Genomic DNA, 18,128 nt, shown 5'->3' on the forward strand with positions numbered 1-18,128 from the left:
TGATTAAATCTTCTCTAATCCAATATATTGATAGATGATCATATTTTTGACATTTTGAGTTAGTGATAGTTTATCCCTTGGCATAACATATGTTTGAGTCTTGACTTGTTGATAGATGATCCCAATGTGATGACTTGAATTTGCCTTCTAATACCTAACATCTAACTTCTGACCTCTAACATTTTACATTCTTGTCATTTATATCCTTATAATTTACCTTTATGTCTGATTATTCATCATCTCACTTCATATATTATTCATATTGTCTTATTCATCTTATGCTTCTTATCTTGTGTTTGGTATGCTTGACAATCTTAATGAATCAAAATATGCTAAAATAGATAGACTTGATCCTTAAGACCCATGCTTGACTTGGAGTGATGTTAAAAACTTTGGACTTATGACTTAGATCTATGGTTGAGTGACCTTAGACTCGTTGACCTCTTGATGACTTACACCTTGTTAACATGTTGAACTTTTGAACTTGTGATCTTATCATCTTGTTTTTTGTTCCTTGCCTTATACATCTACTTATCACATCAATTTGTTTAGGTTAGCACACATTAACACACACATGGCTTACTCTTGGGCTACTTAACAATGAGACTTAGGCTTAATACACTTTTGCACCCACATGGATTACTCTTGGGCTACCTGACAATAAGACCCCAAGCCAGTCTTTGTATGATCATGCATTGTGTTTTATCCATCTTCTTTCCTTTGATTTAGCTTGATCAGATTCCATTTGATCAACTAGATCTTTTGACTTTGCACACACCTCATTTGTCTTTGTCAAGTGACTATAAGTCTCTTGGTCACTTGATGGGACTTGTCTCTATTATTTTGGAGCTCAAGTTTCCCAACAAGTACAAGACCTCAAGATCACGTCAAGGCATCATCCATCTGCCTTATCCCCATAGAGTATCCTTAATGACTTGTTTCAACAACTTGTCAAACATTGACAAGAATTGCATGTCATGAGCCTTAAGAAGTAGAGAAAGGGTGAGAGGGATCATTCATATCTCCATTCTAAATATTTTATGCATGGGACAAATAACCCAGTTGTTCAGAGTATTCATCTTTATTCATAGACTTTAGTGCAATTCAAGTCAATTCACTATCAAGTTTGTAGATAGCCTTGTGGCTCACCATCTCAAGTTCATTTGGTTTAAACATCTCTTCTTTTGTTTTAAACACCACCTCTTGCTTCTTCTTTTTTCCGGTTTAAACACCGATATTTGGTTTAAACACCACTCTTTTGGTTTAAACACCACTCTTACTTCTTTTTCCAGTTTAAACACTGATTTTTGATTTAAACATCACTCTTTTGGTTTAAACACCACATTTGCTTCTTTTCCGGTTTAAACACCGACCTTTGGTTTAAACACCACCTATTATGTTTAAACGCCACCCTTGTTTCTTTTTATGGTTTAAACACTGACCTTTGGTTTAAACACCGTTCTTTTGGTTTAAACACCACTCTTGCTTTTTTTTTTTCCGGTTTAAGCACTGACCTTTGTTTAAACACCATTCTTTTGGTTTAAACACCATATTTGCTTATTTTCCGATTTAAACATCGGCCTTTGGTTTAAACACCAACCTTTAGTTTAAACACCGACCTTTGGTTTAAACACCAACCTTTAGTTTAAACACCGACCTTTGGTTTAAACACCACCTCTTTGATTTAAACACCACCCCTTTTTTAACCTCTTGTTTAAACACCACAATCATTTTCCTTTGGTTTAAACACTGCTTCAGTTAGTTTCTAGCCTTTTTCCGTTTAAACACCACACTCGATCATATCTTTCTATCAGTATTAGTCCTCTGAACTACAGAGCTCTGACTTCCTTATTGCACTATGAGGACACGTAGGCACGAGGATGTGAATCCTTTACGAGTATTTTTCTTGCTTTCCCCCCATTTCTTTCTCTGATTCCCCGAAATATATGGCTCTAACTTTCTCATTACACTATGATAATACGTAGGCATGAGGGCCATAATCCTCCTCGAGCACTTTTTTCCTAACCCATTTTTAGTTTTGCAGGTATGCAAAGATAGTAACACCCATCCAAGCAAAGAACAATCAAAATGGTTCCCATGGAGTACCATGGATGTGATGGGTGCTAATACATTCCCCTTGCATAACCGACTTCCTTACTCGTTTCTCTTTTCCCTTGGGTTTTATCGATGTTTTTCCATTCCCTCTTTTGGGATAAATAAAGTTCGGTGACGACTCTGTTGTATCTTTGAGCATGTATTTGGGTATATTTCTGCTCGCCTCAATAATGAAGTCAAAATAAAGTACAAACGATAATAATGCTCATAATACAAATATTATACACTATTGAGTATGCTGGACTCAAGCCCTCTGTTCCTACGTTGCCTTAAATACTACAGTGTCACTCGTGTCTCCTCCATGATGGCATTTAGAACATCCATCACATCAGAGCCATCTAGAAAGAGTCATATGTCTATGTATGCCTTCCCAAGCTCAATGATACATTGACGTATAGGCAACACATCACTAGCATGGTTTGTCATAGTCTACTCTTCCTCTAGTATCTTCTGATGAGCTATCATAGATGGATCTCCTGGTAGGGGCAGCAAAATGGGTCGGGGCCCGCCAGACCGGCCCGCGCACCCACAAAAAATTGTGGGTTAAGTTTGGATTTTGTGCCCACCAACCCGTTCAGTCCACCCCGTTTTACGCTCGCTCCGCCTTAAGCCCATAAAAAAAGGGCGGGTTGGACCGCCAGTCCGTGAACCTAGTTATCAAGCACTCAAAATATAGTTTTAATATATCTATTAGCGAATATATGCAATTTTTTAGTGATACTTGTTGATGATTCTATTTTATATATTTATTAGTGACTATATGCAATATTTTTTAAAGTAAAATTTGTTAAAAAGATGCTTTATAAAAAAATATTCTAAAAAATAAGTGAAAAAGTCTAATTGAAATGTAAAAATAAACATATTAATCTATTTGAAAAATGAAAAATAAATAAATAAATAAATAGATGGGTAAGCCTGTCGCCTGCCAACCCGCCATTTTGCCGGGGCGAGCTAGACTTTTAAGCCCAATTTCACTTGGCGGGCTTGCCCGTCCCGCCCTTTTTCTGGCGGGCTTAAGGTGTGACGGGGCGAGGCGGTGCGGGCGACCTGTTGCCACCCCTATCTCCTGGAATATCTAGTATAATATAAGGATGTGATACCCTAAAAAACCATTAGACATATTCGTACGCATCACACCAATCATTAGTATACCGCATGTCGTACTCGGCACCATATGATTAAGGTAATCGTCATACACGGCATCCACATTTATGTGTGCCATAGCAGGAAGAACAAACTCATAAGGGTATCAAGAAACAAATTGCATGTAGTTGAACTACCGTATTAAGCGCTCAAGCAAGTGTTAAAACATCATACATGACCCATAAGCCAACCATCAAGAGTATAAGATTATGTCATCCAAAGGACGCGTTTGACAATGATTTATGTATGCTCAAATTTTGCTACCAAACAATTAATATACACTTGGAAGGACTTCGTCACCTGATTCCCTTTGAGCGGGATGAATTCAGAAGCATGTGACATATCCTAATTATAGGTCAGAACATATGACCGACCAAATATACGTGAGAAGTGATGGGGGATCAAAGTCTGAAAATGACACATATGAATTATTAGTAATGACGTAGCACAAGTGTTATAAAAATGACACGTAAACACTAAAAAATGCAAATATATTACCGTCAATAGCATGAAACTTCCTATCATATGTTTTGTCTTCCACGTACAACCTTAAACTAACTTGGAGTATAGGTAAACTAAACAAGCACCCCCAGTTGTAATCATGGATCCACTATGAATCAATGAAGTATCTAAAGTAAACAACATCCACATAAGTGACACTATTGTCCATAAAAAATGGATGTTCCAACCAAATACAACAAGTATGCTCTTAGAGTGTATGCTATATGTTGCATGACCTTCTCATCATCACCAACGACTTGCTATGTCACATGCAACTGACGTGTATACAACCTCTTTAGGATTCGAAACCTAACATGACACCCTCAAGTGGCTTCTAACTCCATAATGTCATCCCTTGGGACAATTCCCATATACGTCTCCATCATATCCACTACCTCATATATATTAATCATGGCGTGGTATAACAGTCTTCATCTGATTGAAAGATACAACAAGCATGAAACATCGTCCAATGTGATGGCTATCTCATAATGTGGAAGATGAAAGGAAAATGTCTCAGAGTGTCATCTTTCTATAAACGCGGTCAACATGTCATGGTTAAACGTAACATGATTGTTCTTGCATAAGTCTCACAACCTAAATAGATGCATCACATCCTGAAACTACTGCTCAATAGGATACGGTAGATCCATAATCTTCCAACCTTGGTTTATACATTTAAAACATCACGCTCATATAGAAAAATAAATCATCTAAAAAATTTAGAATATTATAACAAACATGTTTCAAAGAATGAATACAATTGAATTTTACCTCCCCGTCCCACACATGCGTGACAACTTGGTCAGGATATGGAGGCAACAGCGATAAGTCAGACGAGCCTCCTCCCAACCCCTGGAGTGCCTGGGCCTCGGGTGCATCATGTACCAATGGAGCTTCTAAGGTATCAAGAGGTGACACATGTCTCTTACGAGAAGACGAAGGAGGTGATGCATGAGCCCTGGAAGTTGATGCCTCAACACCAACCGAACTAGAACCAACCGATGTCTGCGATGATCGATCTCTATACCTTCAAACCGATGCATGCTGCACAACTCTGCTATCACTTAACCTATCTTGTTTATTAACCATAATGCATATAGTTAAACCACAAAAGCATTATACAGATGAAATACAATGAAATGAAGACAAACAATACAAATAGAAAAAATTCGGAAATGCATCTCCGATTTATACAGAAAAATAAATCATCTAAAAAGTTTAGAATATTATAATAAATGTGTTTCAAATAATGAATGCAATTGAGTTTTACCTCTCTGTCCCAAACATGCATGACAACATGATCCAGATATGGATGCAACAACGATAAGTCAAACGAGCCTCCTCAAAACCCCTAAAGGGCCTGGGCCTATGGTGCCGCCTCGGGTGCATCATGTATCGACGGGGCTTTTGAGACATAAAGAGGTGACACATGTCTCTTACGAGAAGACGAATGAGGTGATGCATGAGCCCCAGAAGTTGACGCCTCTACATCAATCAAACTAGAATTAACGGATGTCTGCGATGACCGAGCTCTATACCTTCAAACTGTTGCATGTTGCACAACTCTGTTGTGTCTCAGTCTATCTTGTTTATTAACCATAATGCATATAATTAAACCACAACAACATTATATAGATGAAACATAATGAAATGAAGACAAACAATACAAACAGAAACAAATTGGAAATGCATCTTCGATTTCTAGAAAAACATTGAACAAATTTGGAGATGCATCTCAGTAATGTTCCGCAGTTCAAAAAGGACAAAAAATGGCAGCAATGCAGTCCAATTTAACATTCAAAAAAATGCATTAAACATTTAAACTACCCATCAAACACATTACTCATTCAAATAACATAGTATAATGCTCAGTTTCTATAAATGTATACTAAAATAAAAAAATATAGAGAAATCAATTTTTTTATCAAATATGAGTTTGATGTTGAGCTCTTTGATCGATTGTATGTTGATGGTAGAACCCTGATAATGTGTTTTATAAGTTTGAGAGTCTTTAAGTTGAGAAAGTTTGAGACTTGAGAGGATTTGAGAGTTTGAAGAGTTTGAGAGTTTTGAGAAATGAGAAAGGAGAAGAAACTCACACGTATTTGATTAAAATACCGTCGAAAGATACATCTCTGTAAGTTACATGAAGATGCATCTCCGTGATTTTTTTTAGCATAATCATACCGTTTGACTAAAAAAATAATGAATTAAGGTGCATTTAGAGATAAATCTCTGAATTTTATTTAACTTTTTTTCAAATAAATTTTATCTACCAATATAATAATTAAAAAGAAATTGAGAGAATACTTGTTTAATTTTTTTTATTGGATTTAAAGTTAAAGATTATTAAATACTAAGCAATTTATTTTGGGAATTGATTATAATCTATTTACAGTAAAAAAAATTTTCTTAAAAAAAATTGCCATGTGATTGTGAATATGAATTAAAATCATTTTACAATGAAATGAAATGAAATAGAAAGGAAGAGAGAAGGAAGCATAAAAATAAAAAACATAAAGAAAAGAAGTAAGGTAGGTCAAGTGAAAAACAAAACCCTTAATTCGTAGAGTGTAAACTATCAGAGTGAGTCAGTGGAAAGCCCTAGACACGCACATACACTTCGCAATGGCGCTTGTTAATCAAACCCCTGACATCTCCGGCGAACGACAATCCGGCCAAGACGTTCGCACCCAAAACGGTAACATCTCTCTCTCTTTCTCCCTCACACATTCTCGTTCTCCGGTAATAACCGTTTTTCTAATACTCTTTCTCTGTGAATGGACGAATCCAGTTGTAGCATGCCAAGCCGTTGCAAACATCGTCAAAACCTCATTAGGTCCCGTCGGTCTCGACAAGGTATAAGATCCATCGATTCGCATCTTCTTCAGTCTCGTTTTCGTTCGTTTTTCACTTCGTTTCCGTTTTTCATTTCAGATGCTTGTCGATGACATCGGTGATGTTACTATCACTAACGACGGCGCTACCATTCTCAAGATGCTGGAAGTTGAACATCCTGCTGCTAAGGTTAACCTAATTTCAATACTTCATTGCGATATCGATCAATCTGTTGATTTATTCATTCAGTTTTTTTTCTTCTTTTTTTCTTTTTTAGGTTTTGGTTGAGCTGGCTGAACTTCAGGATAGAGAAGTTGGAGATGGTACTACTTCAGTTGTCATTGTAGCTGCAGAGCTTCTTAAAGTATGTTTCCACTATTTTTTTTTACCACTTTATCTATGTATTTATTAAATCTCATATATAATGTGTTCTTTTTGTAGAGAGCAAACGATCTTGTTAGGAATAAGATTCATCCAACCTCAATTATCAGTGGATATAGGGTAAGTTTATTTATTTATTTTATTTATTTTTATTTTTTTAAATTTAATTTGTTTTCTATTATAGTTAATGTATCTATTGCCTGACTTTCTGGTTACATTTTATTTATACATTATTCTGGTGCATAAATTGGGATTTTCTATAAGACAATATTTTTTAACCTCTTTCTGTGTTGATTACTCTGGATAGCTTGCTATGCGAGAGGCGTGCAAATACATTGATGAAAAGCTGGCTGTCAAGGTAAGGTTCCCTAAGTAAACCTTTTTTGTTAAGCAAGTCCGGAATTAGGATTTGTCTCGTGTTCTTATCTCTCCCTCTTCGTAGATGATCCATAGATGTTAATTGATACCTTATTTGAAAGCCAGAGATGTTACTTAACTAATATTTCTATGTTGTGTTTTATTGGGTCATTGCTATCTAGAGCTACTGTATGTTGTATATCCATACTTTCTGAGTCTATTTTTTTTTTTTGATTCATCTTTGTTGTTGCAAAGAGTATATTGTAATACTGTTTTGATATGTCTGCTACTTGATTTCATGTTTAAATCACCAACTTAAATAAAAATTATGTTTTTGATGTGATATGAATAGTTAAGATTTATGAAAGCTTGCATCTCTTGGCCACTGGTCCCTGTGCTTTTTCCCAAAAAACATTCAATGGTTTAGTTGTTCTTGTTTTGATATGTTTACTACTTGATTTCATGTTTAAATCACCAACTTAATAATTAAGTTTTTGATGTGATATGAATAGTTAAGATTTATGAAAGCTTGCATCTCTTGGCCACTGGTCCCTGTGCTTTTTCCCAAAAAACATTCAATGGTTTAGCTGTTCTTGTTTTATGACCCTTGTCTGAAAAATTAGTGCATTTAGAAACTGTTGTATATTTTTTATGTGATGCGTAGTCAGATTGTTCTATTCACTTGTAGGTTGAAAAGCTAGGAAAAGATTCACTAGTTAACTGTGCCAAGACCAGCATGTCCTCGAAGCTGATAGCTGGCGACAGTGACTTCTTTGCGAATTTGGTAAGTTTGTATTTGTCTTGACTTTAATTGAATATTGGGTGTTTACATCACTTTAAGAGTTTAAAAGTGTATTTATATATCTAAGCTCTTATACATCACTCTGGTTCATCTCTGCAAATATTACTTGAAACCTGATATTGAATGAGCTATCTATAGCATATATTTTCCTCATCTCAATTATAATAATGACATAGTGTTCTCAGGCTCTCCACTTTCTGTTAGAGAGGCAGAGTTCAAATTCATTGGTATAACCATGGTTCTACTCTGTAGTTGTGCGTTGAATGTGTAAATGGTGATTGTATCAATCAGCAACTTTCTGAGAGATATGGAGATGATCATACTAACGAATATTATTGGGTCTAAATATAATACTATCCTAGATATGTTAAAAATTTCACTAAAAGAGATGAAATTACCTTCTGTTTGCTATTATAAATTAAATTTTGCAAATATTTGTTCTATGGTTGATTTAGTATACACTGTAACAAATCGCTGGTAACAAGTACTCAACGCTTTCTTTTTTGTTTCCTATTGTAATTTGAGCACTAAATTTTTTTTATGCTCTCTAATTGTTTCAGCAGTATGTTGAAAAATTGAAATTGGGGGGTTAATAGAAAAAAACCATAATAGTTTTATAGAATGATTGATTTAGAGCTGTAGAGTGGTCTCTTCAAAAGTCTCCCCCAAAGACTGTTTTCTTCTTTCTCCAGAATTGTCAAATTCCCAGAATGGTCCCCTCTATGTCCCTCTTAAATTGGGTTGAGCCTGATTCAACTCTTAGAAAACCTGCTTCTAAGGTGAGGTGTGTCACTCTTTATAAACTCATTAAGACCTTGTCTCTATTCTATGTGGGGCTTGGGCCTTTCCCTATACATCCCTCATGCCAAACACTATTGGGCTTGTTGCTAGCTATAAATGGTGGCAGCCCTTAACGAATAGGATTTGATACCGTCTTAGAGTTGGCTTGGACCTCATTTCCCCTATCTATTTAAAAAACACTGTCACCCTTTAACTACGTAAGTAAGTAACTGCTCTCACTTATCTTACTCCTTGGGTGTCCTCCGGTGTCCCAACACAATTTGAGTTGTGTGGTGTCACATGAAACTGTCGAACAAATGCTTTATTCTTGATTCTAGAAGTTTTAGAAATCTATCCCAATGACATCAATGTTCCTTGAGCGTTCTCTGGTCTCCTAACACAGTATGATTGGTGTCACATGAAACTGTGGAACAAATGCTTATTCTTGATTCTAGAAGTTTTAAAAATCAATCTCAATGATGTCAATGTTAGGATGATACAGAAGCATTTTCAGTTTGAGTGCTTCACTGACAATTAGTATTTCCAATACTAGATTGAAAGTCATCAATATCTCACCGAATGATAATTCTTCATGTCATTGCTTGAATGAAACATTTTGGTAGAGAAAGGGTTGTTAGCTTTACTCTTGGTTCTAGGAGCTTTATTATTGAGTTCACTGATTCAACAGTTTAACTTTTGTGGTCATGGTCCATGTAATTCTCAAAAATAGTTTTGATTCCCACTGTTTAGGAAATTAGGCTTGTTGTTCTGAATGTATTAAGTGGTTATGAATGAGATGCTAACTACTGTTTATGATTGATTTTTCTTGCCGCAGTTGTAAGTCAGTATTATTTTCAGTTGTGAAATTTATTTTTGTTTGCAATTTATGCAGGTTGTGGATGCAGTGCAAGCTGTAAAGATGACCAATGCTCGCGGTGAAATTAGATACCCAATCAAGGTTGGTAGTAGAATTTGTCTGATATTTATCTTGAGGTTTAATGATCATAGGCTTTGTATGAATTTAATTCTGTTTCATATTTGGGCTCCAGGGAATCAATATATTGAAGGCACACGGTAAAAGTGCTAGAGAGAGCTTTTTGATGAATGGTTATGCTCTTAATACTGGCCGTGCTGCCCAAGGAATGCCTCTCAAGGTTTCCCCTGCAAAAATTGCTTGTCTTGATTTCAATCTTCAGAAGACAAAAATGCAACTGGGTGTTCAAGTATTAGTTTCTGATCCCAAGGAACTTGAGAGAATTCGCCAAAGGTACTGTTTGTATAGCTTCCTACAAAATTATAAGAACTTCCTAAATCCACTAACTTCCCTTCATTATAATGAGAATAAATTTATCATCTTATTGAATATAAGCTACGTAAAAGAAGTATAAACAGTATTGGTCTGGAATGGATGATAAAGCATGGCGATAATCCAAATCTATTATGATCAACAATATATGTTTGTAATTCTTTAAAAAAAATAATATTGTAATTGTGTAATGCCATCTCGTGTTCAGTTTCATTGTGGAAAATTTTGTGGTTGGTTTGGGACCATTCTCCACCGTTGTCATTTTTCAAGATAATGTAACATGTATGTGATGTGTTTCAACAGTTGATCACTTTTTCCTATTTCAGAGAGGCTGATATGACTAAGGAACGGATTCAAAAACTACTCAAAGCTGGCGCCAATGTTGTTCTGACTACTAAAGGAATTGATGACATGGCACTTAAGGTATGCTGCCTTTTTAAATTCTGGTACTTTTTTCTAACCCTTTTTCTCTTCGAACAAGAGGATTTAGTCACATAATTTCATTTAGATTTTCAAAGAAATTATGTCTTTCAGTATCCTCATCTTGGTATCTGAAAATTATTAACCATTTTTTTTCCTTTTATAAAACTAGTCATTCTACCTGTGGGATGCACAAGACAAATTACAGATGCACACTGTTTTTATAGCAAAAATGAGTTTGAGAGTCATAAGGTTCTCAATATTCTATATTCTCCATATGTCACCAAACACGAAGTTACAGATCCCTGGCTCAAAACACACATAAAACGTAAGCATAAACAAAAAATCACAATGTGAATAGGGTAAAGTTATTAACCACCTCTGATGAGAGAGGAACCTCAATATTATTCACACCACTATACTTGTGAGATCTTTGGATCCTTTAAGCGTGTTACTTCTGATTTTCTTCTTCATGCATTAATAGTTGTCATTGTCATATTGATGGGTTACATTACCCTTCACTTTTTATATTATATGTTCTGTTCCTGATGATTTACTAAAAGGCTCATGCGATTAACTAAGTATGTCTGTCTGACGATTTAATCCTGGTTTCAGTACTTTGTTGAGGCTGGGGCAATTGCTGTGAGACGTGTGCGGAAAGAGGATATGCGACATGTTGCCAAAGCAACTGGAGCAACACTGGTAAGCCTTTGTTTAGTTTAAATTTATTTATTGAAACTGTGGGATAAACTAGTAAGTTGTGGAAGTAAATCAGAATATCTATGAAATCACTGTAGACTTTTACCTCCCATCTTGTTTTGCCGTTGAAGGAAATATTGTTGATGTTTGTATGGATTAGGAATAGAAATAAAGAACATGTCTTGAATTCCTTTTTTAATGCTCTGAAATGATAACACTGTTTGTAGCTTTTGATGTCTAGCAAGAATGATTCGAAAAACTCGCACGGTATTCATTCTGTCTTACCAGACCCAATTTGCAAAAGTGATTATTTTTGTTTTACACTGTATTTTGACTTTGATATTGAATGGATTTTAATACCATTCCATTTAAGCACCCATAGGCATTGCTTGATCAATAGTTAAAGAATGATAGAGAAAACCTTTAAACAAGATTGTGTTTTTTACTGACATTCTTTAGTTAGATGTTCTCAACTTTTCTAAGAGCTTCTAGATTGTCCTTATTGCAGCATCTAGTTTCTCTTTTGTATAAATTTCTTCTAGAAGAAAAAAGAGGAGTTTAATATATCATTAAAAAAGTCCAGGAATGTATATGCAAACTTTTCATTATTTGTCAAAAAACATGAAAGCGGTCGTCAATTCTAGTCATTCTAATTGCGCTGTCTTTCCCCTGCATTATTTGGAAAAGCTCAGTTTCACTTTTTGTTATTTTAAAAGTTCAATTCTTACTTTTAATACTTTCACATCATCTCCAATATGCCAATTAAAAGTTCTAACTAAAAAAAAACACTGTTTTTAATATTTAAATCATCTGTATATTTATTTAAAGATTTGATTATAATTTTGTCATTGAAGTGCTGTCGTTTGTTTAGCATGCTTGTAAAATAAATATTTACATACTATTCTACTCTATTGATTATCAGACTTCATTTTTATTATGATTGATTGATGCAGGTCTCAACATTTGCTGATATGGAAGGAGAGGAAACTTTTGAACCGTCATTTCTTGGAACTGCAGATGAGGTTGTTGAGGAGCGCATTGCTGACGATGCTGTAATCATGATTAAAGGGACCAAGACTTCTGGTGCAGTAAGTTGTTAGGAAACTGGGGATTCAGTTGAATTTTTTTTGTTGTTTAAAAAGTATAAATTCATTAAAACAGATAAAGTACAACAATATTGAGAAGCAAGAATCTTCCATAGCCAAAAGAGAAACAATAATTTTTTTGTTTATATAATTTATCATCTGGGTGCATATTGTGTATGATATACATTATCTCCTGACTGGTTTTTCCTCTTTAGGTCTCTTTGGTTCTCAGAGGTGCAAATGACTATATGCTTGATGAGATGGATAGAGCTCTGCATGATGCACTATCAATTGTCAAGAGAACGCTTGAGTCAAATACAGTAAGCTTGCATTCTCTAACAATAAATCCTATTTGGAAACAATTAAGTTGTCCAAAACTGAACATTAATTTCTTTGTACAAGTGGAATATATTAAATGAGGGCTCTGTTGGTGGGTGATCAGATGCCTTGAAAGGGTAACTTGGGTCTTAAAGTTTTGTTTTAATGGAAAATGAAACCAATGATTAATTAGGGGTTTTGAAGCAAGAAGTTCGGTATTTTGGTTGATAATCTAAAGGATCATACATTAAGATAAGGGTCTTTTTGGATAAACAACTTATTTGCAAGCTTAAAGCACAAACATTTATCAAAATAAGCGCTTATGAATAAAGCTTGCATAAGCTATTTTTATAACAAAAGATAAAATAAATTTTAATTGTTTTTATAATGTTATAAGTTTTCATGAACTATCTTGAAGAACTTGTAATAATAAGTTCGAAGAAGTTTATGAAAAATTTCTTGGATGATTCATTGCATCACATCTGGGATGATTCGTTCCTGTTTACTACAAATGTTGTGACTTGGGAAGTAAAATCCAAATGTTCTATTGTGTAATATAGTGATCTAGATTTTCATAAGCTGTTTTTATAAGGTCTTCCAAACAGTGTCACACAACTTGTGCCAGTTGATAAACACAAATAAGCCAATCCAAACAGGCCCCAAGTAGAATGACCTAGGAATTCAGGCTATTCATTGCATCATATCTGGGATGATTCCTTCCTGGTTACTACAAATGTTGTGACATGGGAAGTAAAATCTAAATGTTCTATTGTGTAATATAGTGATCTAGACTTTCAACTACGCCACTTAATAACATATAAATAATAAAACTAAGTAACATAAATAACATAGTCCTTCATGATTTAGCTCATGAACTTGAGCATGAATATAATTATATTATCACAATAACTGTAATATAGTGATCGAGACTTTCTACTCACGCAACTTAATAACATATAAGTAACAAAACTAAATAACCTGAATAACATAATCCTACTTGATTTAGCTCATGAATTTGAGCATGAATAAAACTATATTATCACAAATAACTGCTACTTGAGGTTGTGAAAGGAGTCTATTGCTGGGAGTGTTGGCAACAGACTGTTGATAATTAGAATTTTCTCTAGTTGGTATTTATAAATGACAGACTGCTTCTGGTATCCTGCTACATCCATACTGTGATACAGTAATGTTAACCAAATAATTTTGATATGATAAATTAGAACTTACAGACAAAACACTTTCTGAAGCACAGGAATCTAAATGTCTAGAATCAAGACTATATATCCATTCTTAATAATTTTTAATATAACGTGGTGTTGGCTTCTATGTTCTCGACTTTTGACCAGACACTTTACCCTAAAGCACATAGTCAGATCAGACAACTGCTTATCCAACAACTGCTTTTCCAGGATATTTTTGATAGAAAGCCAGAAATATTGAAATGTTAATTTGTAATATCAGAAGTTGAATTGTATAGTGTACAAAATCTAAGTAACAGTCATGCTTTGGATTAATTTGCTATTAGACTTTTGATGATTAAATTGTTTCATTTTGACATCCTCATTGATTAAGTTGATTTTTCTCCAGTTTATGTAGAGCTGCAGTTCTCATTGATACTTTGTATTGTTTTACTTTCTGTTTGATCTGCATTCTCATCCTTGCTTTTAAAAAAATATAAATTCAGGTGGTTGCTGGTGGAGGTGCTGTTGAATCGGCATTGTCAGTTTATTTGGAATACCTTGCTACAACTTTAGGATCACGGGAGCAGTTGGCTATAGCAGAGTTTGCTGAGTCTCTGTTGATCATTCCAAAGGTAAGAGGCAAGCAAAGTTGTATCAGGTCTTATATACATGTTTTGCATATAACTAGAGTGGAAAGGCATTGTGAAGTTTGATTTTCTACCCTGTCTATGAATTTAGCATCAGTGTATAACTTCCCTTAGTTTCTGCACAAATTAATTGATTCGGTGAATTGTCCACATTTTTAGTTTAACGGCTTTCATGTGGGGTTAGCTTGGTATAAAAAATATTAACTTTTTGGGGTATTATTTAACCCGCTTCGTCTTTTGTGTCGAGCGGCTCTTTGAAAGTTAAGCTCTGGTTTCGTACTATGTTAACCCTTAAAATTGAATCTATTGGTAACACTTTTTTGGCACAGGTGCTTTCTGTCAATGCTGCTAAGGATGCCACAGATCTGGTTGCAAAGTTACGGGCCTACCACCATACTGCACAAACTAGAGCAGATAAGAAGCATTTATCAAGGTGGGCTACTATTAAATAATAACTCTACTTTCCTTTATTTTGTTACTATTTTTGCCTGAGCATTAGGGCAGCATGTTGAATTTTTATCGTTGTTGTGTCATTTACTTTTCAGCATTTGTAATATTTTCTTCTAACCTTTGTAGCCAGGGGTGTGCATCTGAGAATTGATATATTGTAAGCGAGCCATTTTAAAAAAGACCCAACCAAATTTTAGAATACTGACCCGAATCTTTGTAATAAAGAAACCAAAAAAAGCAATACCCACTTATGCGGACAGGTTAAGTACCCAAATTAATGTTCCTCAACATTTGTTCAACAGTGCCAAAACTACTCTAAATTTAAATTAATAAATTATATGTACAGGGTGCGAGTGAGTATTGTAAGCAAAGCAAGGTAAACAAAATCTTGTAGTAAATGGAATAAAAACCTATAAATGTATGTATACCTATGAGCTTGGTTAAATTTGCCCATCTTGCAAGGAATAAGAGGAATTGGATCAGCCGCCATAATTTCCATTTGACTAGTTAGTTAATTGTTAAATGGTACTGATATAACAATATAATAATGTAACCAATGTTGAAAATATACACTTGAATACGAAGATGAAGTTCAATAATGATATTTATTTATTTATATATACTAAAATAAAAACTGGAAAGTGGTGGGGGCCTTTATTCTTCTGAGATTTTCTATTACATTTGCATTCTTGCCTTTAGCTCTACAGTCCAATTTGACTTGTGTGATGTTGGAACAAATATCAACAATTAGCTTCAAAATCGTTTTTAAACTAGAACACAGTTTTGAACCAGATCCAAACTGGTTTTGAACCACATTGTATTACTGGACCGGTTATTGCATAAAGTGGTCTGCTGTTTAAACCTGAACTAGAAAGCGGTTTGGTTCTTAAGAGTTAAGATTCGATGAACCATGCAGAGCTCTACATGTAGCTAGGGCTGTGGTTATATTGAAGATGTTTATATTTTCCAGCTATATATGGATATTGGTATTTTGTAGGTGTTGAAGTTGTGGGATTTTAGATAAAAGATGACAGAAAGATATTATTGATAATAGTTTCATATTGACTTAACACAGAAGACTAAATATTGATCTCTATTTATAAGGATACATAGTCTCAATCTTAAATCAAGAACAAATCATAATAACTAATATAAAATCTTATAAAAGAGATACTTTATGATAATCTAAAATCATATAAAAGATATAATTTATACTATTCTAACAGTAGGTTATGGACATAGGAAAGATTTAGATTGCTAGTTACTTATTTTACCTTATGATATTTGTTTTATTTATTGATGTCCAATACCAACTCATACATCATCTTCGTAGACATGGACTCCACAATCATTACATCATCTTCGTAGGCATGAACTCCACAATCATAACATCAAGCTACTGATTGGATTTAACAATATTGCGTCCCTGTTTTTTTGTTTGGGAATTTTATGCTTTAAAAGATGTATCTAAGATATGAAAACATGCAAATTTGGTTATAGGTTTAGACAAGTTCAACAAATTTTTGCATATGCTCTACTTAATATCTCCGAGGTTTTGATTAGAGGTTATAGTATTCTTACGTTATGTTAATTCATTAACAGAACATGAAATGATGCTGGGATAAACTGACTATTGTTGTACTGGATATGAAAACATGCAAATTTGGTTGTAGGTTTAGACAAGTTGAACAAATTTTTGCATATGCTCTACTTAATATCACCGAGGTTTTGATTAGAGGTTATAGTAGTCTTACATTATGTTAATGCATTAACAGAACATGAAATAATGCTGGATAAACTGACTATTGTTGTACGAGCTCACAATAGCTGCACTAGTTTCACAGCATTGACATTCTTTTCTATATCTTAGAATACATATTTTTTTTGTTCTTTTTGCAGCATGGGTTTGGATCTTTCAGAAGGGAAGATTAGAAACAACTTGGAAGCTGGAGTCATCGAGCCTGCTATGAGCAAAGTTAAAATTATTCAGGTGCGTATTTAGTTATGAATGATCAGTTTCTGACTTCAAAACAGAGCTTTCTTATACAACCTGTCTGAGCAAAATTGTTCACTTCCATTCTTACAATCTGTCTGAGCAAAATTGTTCACTGCCATTTATCAGTTTGCAACTGAAGCTGCTATTACTATTCTCCGGATTGATGATATGATCAAGCTTGTCAAGGATGAAGGGCAGGAAGAATAGTATGTTTAGTTGAATTTTGTCGGGTGTTAACTTCCCATTTCTTGTGTAAGGGAGGGCGTTTGAAGCCTGTGCTGGTGTCCATTTGAAGAGGACGCCATATTTATTGCCCTTGATGGGAGAATGATGTCTTGGAGGGAGAATGTTTTATTTTTCTTTCTAAAAGTAGTTTTTATTTTTTCACAAGTTTGCAGCTAATATTTTGTAGTAGGGCGAGAACATTTTGTTTTGGCTGACAGTTGAAAACAGGCAGTGTTTGTGTCATGCATTGGCTGGTTGCATGATGTACATGCCTTTCCAAGGCAGTGTTTGGTTTGTGGAATTTTGATGTTTCGTTGATAGCTATTAGTTTTTAATGTAAGAACGAGCTAAGTAAGTGGGATTATGTATAATGCCAATTTTTTTGATAGAAGCACAACCTTTCAAATTGTTTGAGTTTATAACAGCTTGGACACAGCAAATCACCCAAGCTATCATTAGTGACGTGTTTAATTTGTAAATGCATGAATTGTTTTTATATTCATCTGATAATTGGAAATGTTTTAACTACTTATAATATGATATATTATCAAATGTAATCTGAATTGTATTCAGTTATAAAATAAGATTGGTTACACAATATTTGTCTCGTTGACTTAAAAACCTTAGTTATACTGTGACATAAACAAAATTAGAATAATTTAATGTTATTATAATAAAGTATGTATTCCTTAACATAATGCATAGCTCTTGTGTGAGTCTGTTACCACTACATTAAAGCACTATCAGCATTATGGATTCCTTAAAAGAACGATACTTGTACAGCATCAGTAACAAAGTGGTCTGCTTGGCTCAAGTTAAAAAAATGTAAGTAATAAAGTGGTTCGATTAGCTCAACTTTAAAAAGCATAACTATCTTT

General features: G+C 34.4%; 1 protein-coding gene across 1 annotated transcript; it reads left to right on the forward strand.

Annotated features, from left to right (window-relative positions):
- The first annotated feature begins 6,208 nt into the window (after positions 1-6,208).
- LOC127106624 (T-complex protein 1 subunit alpha) lies at positions 6,209-17,641 on the forward strand. The gene is made up of 17 exons (XM_051043922.1): positions 6,209-6,463; positions 6,557-6,621; positions 6,700-6,789; positions 6,878-6,964; positions 7,042-7,101; positions 7,289-7,339; positions 8,027-8,122; positions 9,813-9,878; positions 9,970-10,187; positions 10,553-10,649; positions 11,262-11,348; positions 12,299-12,433; positions 12,646-12,750; positions 14,436-14,564; positions 14,909-15,012; positions 16,929-17,019; positions 17,152-17,641. Exons 1-17 carry the CDS (start codon positions 6,391-6,393, stop codon positions 17,230-17,232), a joined length of 1,635 nt encoding a protein of 544 aa, XP_050899879.1. The 5' UTR covers positions 6,209-6,390; the 3' UTR covers positions 17,233-17,641.
- Positions 17,642-18,128: the final 487 nt, after the last annotated feature.

Source organism: Lathyrus oleraceus, chromosome 7, assembly GCF_024323335.1.
Source record: "Lathyrus oleraceus cultivar Zhongwan6 chromosome 7, CAAS_Psat_ZW6_1.0, whole genome shotgun sequence".
NCBI lineage: Eukaryota > Viridiplantae > Streptophyta > Magnoliopsida > Fabales > Fabaceae > Lathyrus > Lathyrus oleraceus.

What these genes read in the sequence shown, in the direction of transcription:
- LOC127106624 (XM_051043922.1), top strand. Translation starts at nt 6,391, where the DNA reads ATGGCGCTTGTTAATCAAACCCCTGACATCTCCGGCGAACGACAATCC. An exon ending in GTGACTTCTTTGCGAATTTG is followed by an intron (nt 8,123 to 9,812) that starts GTAAGTTTGTAT and finishes CAATTTATGCAG; the next exon opens with GTTGTGGATGCAGTGCAAGC. An exon ending in GGACCAAGACTTCTGGTGCA is followed by an intron (nt 12,434 to 12,645) that starts GTAAGTTGTTAG and finishes TTTCCTCTTTAG; the next exon opens with GTCTCTTTGGTTCTCAGAGG.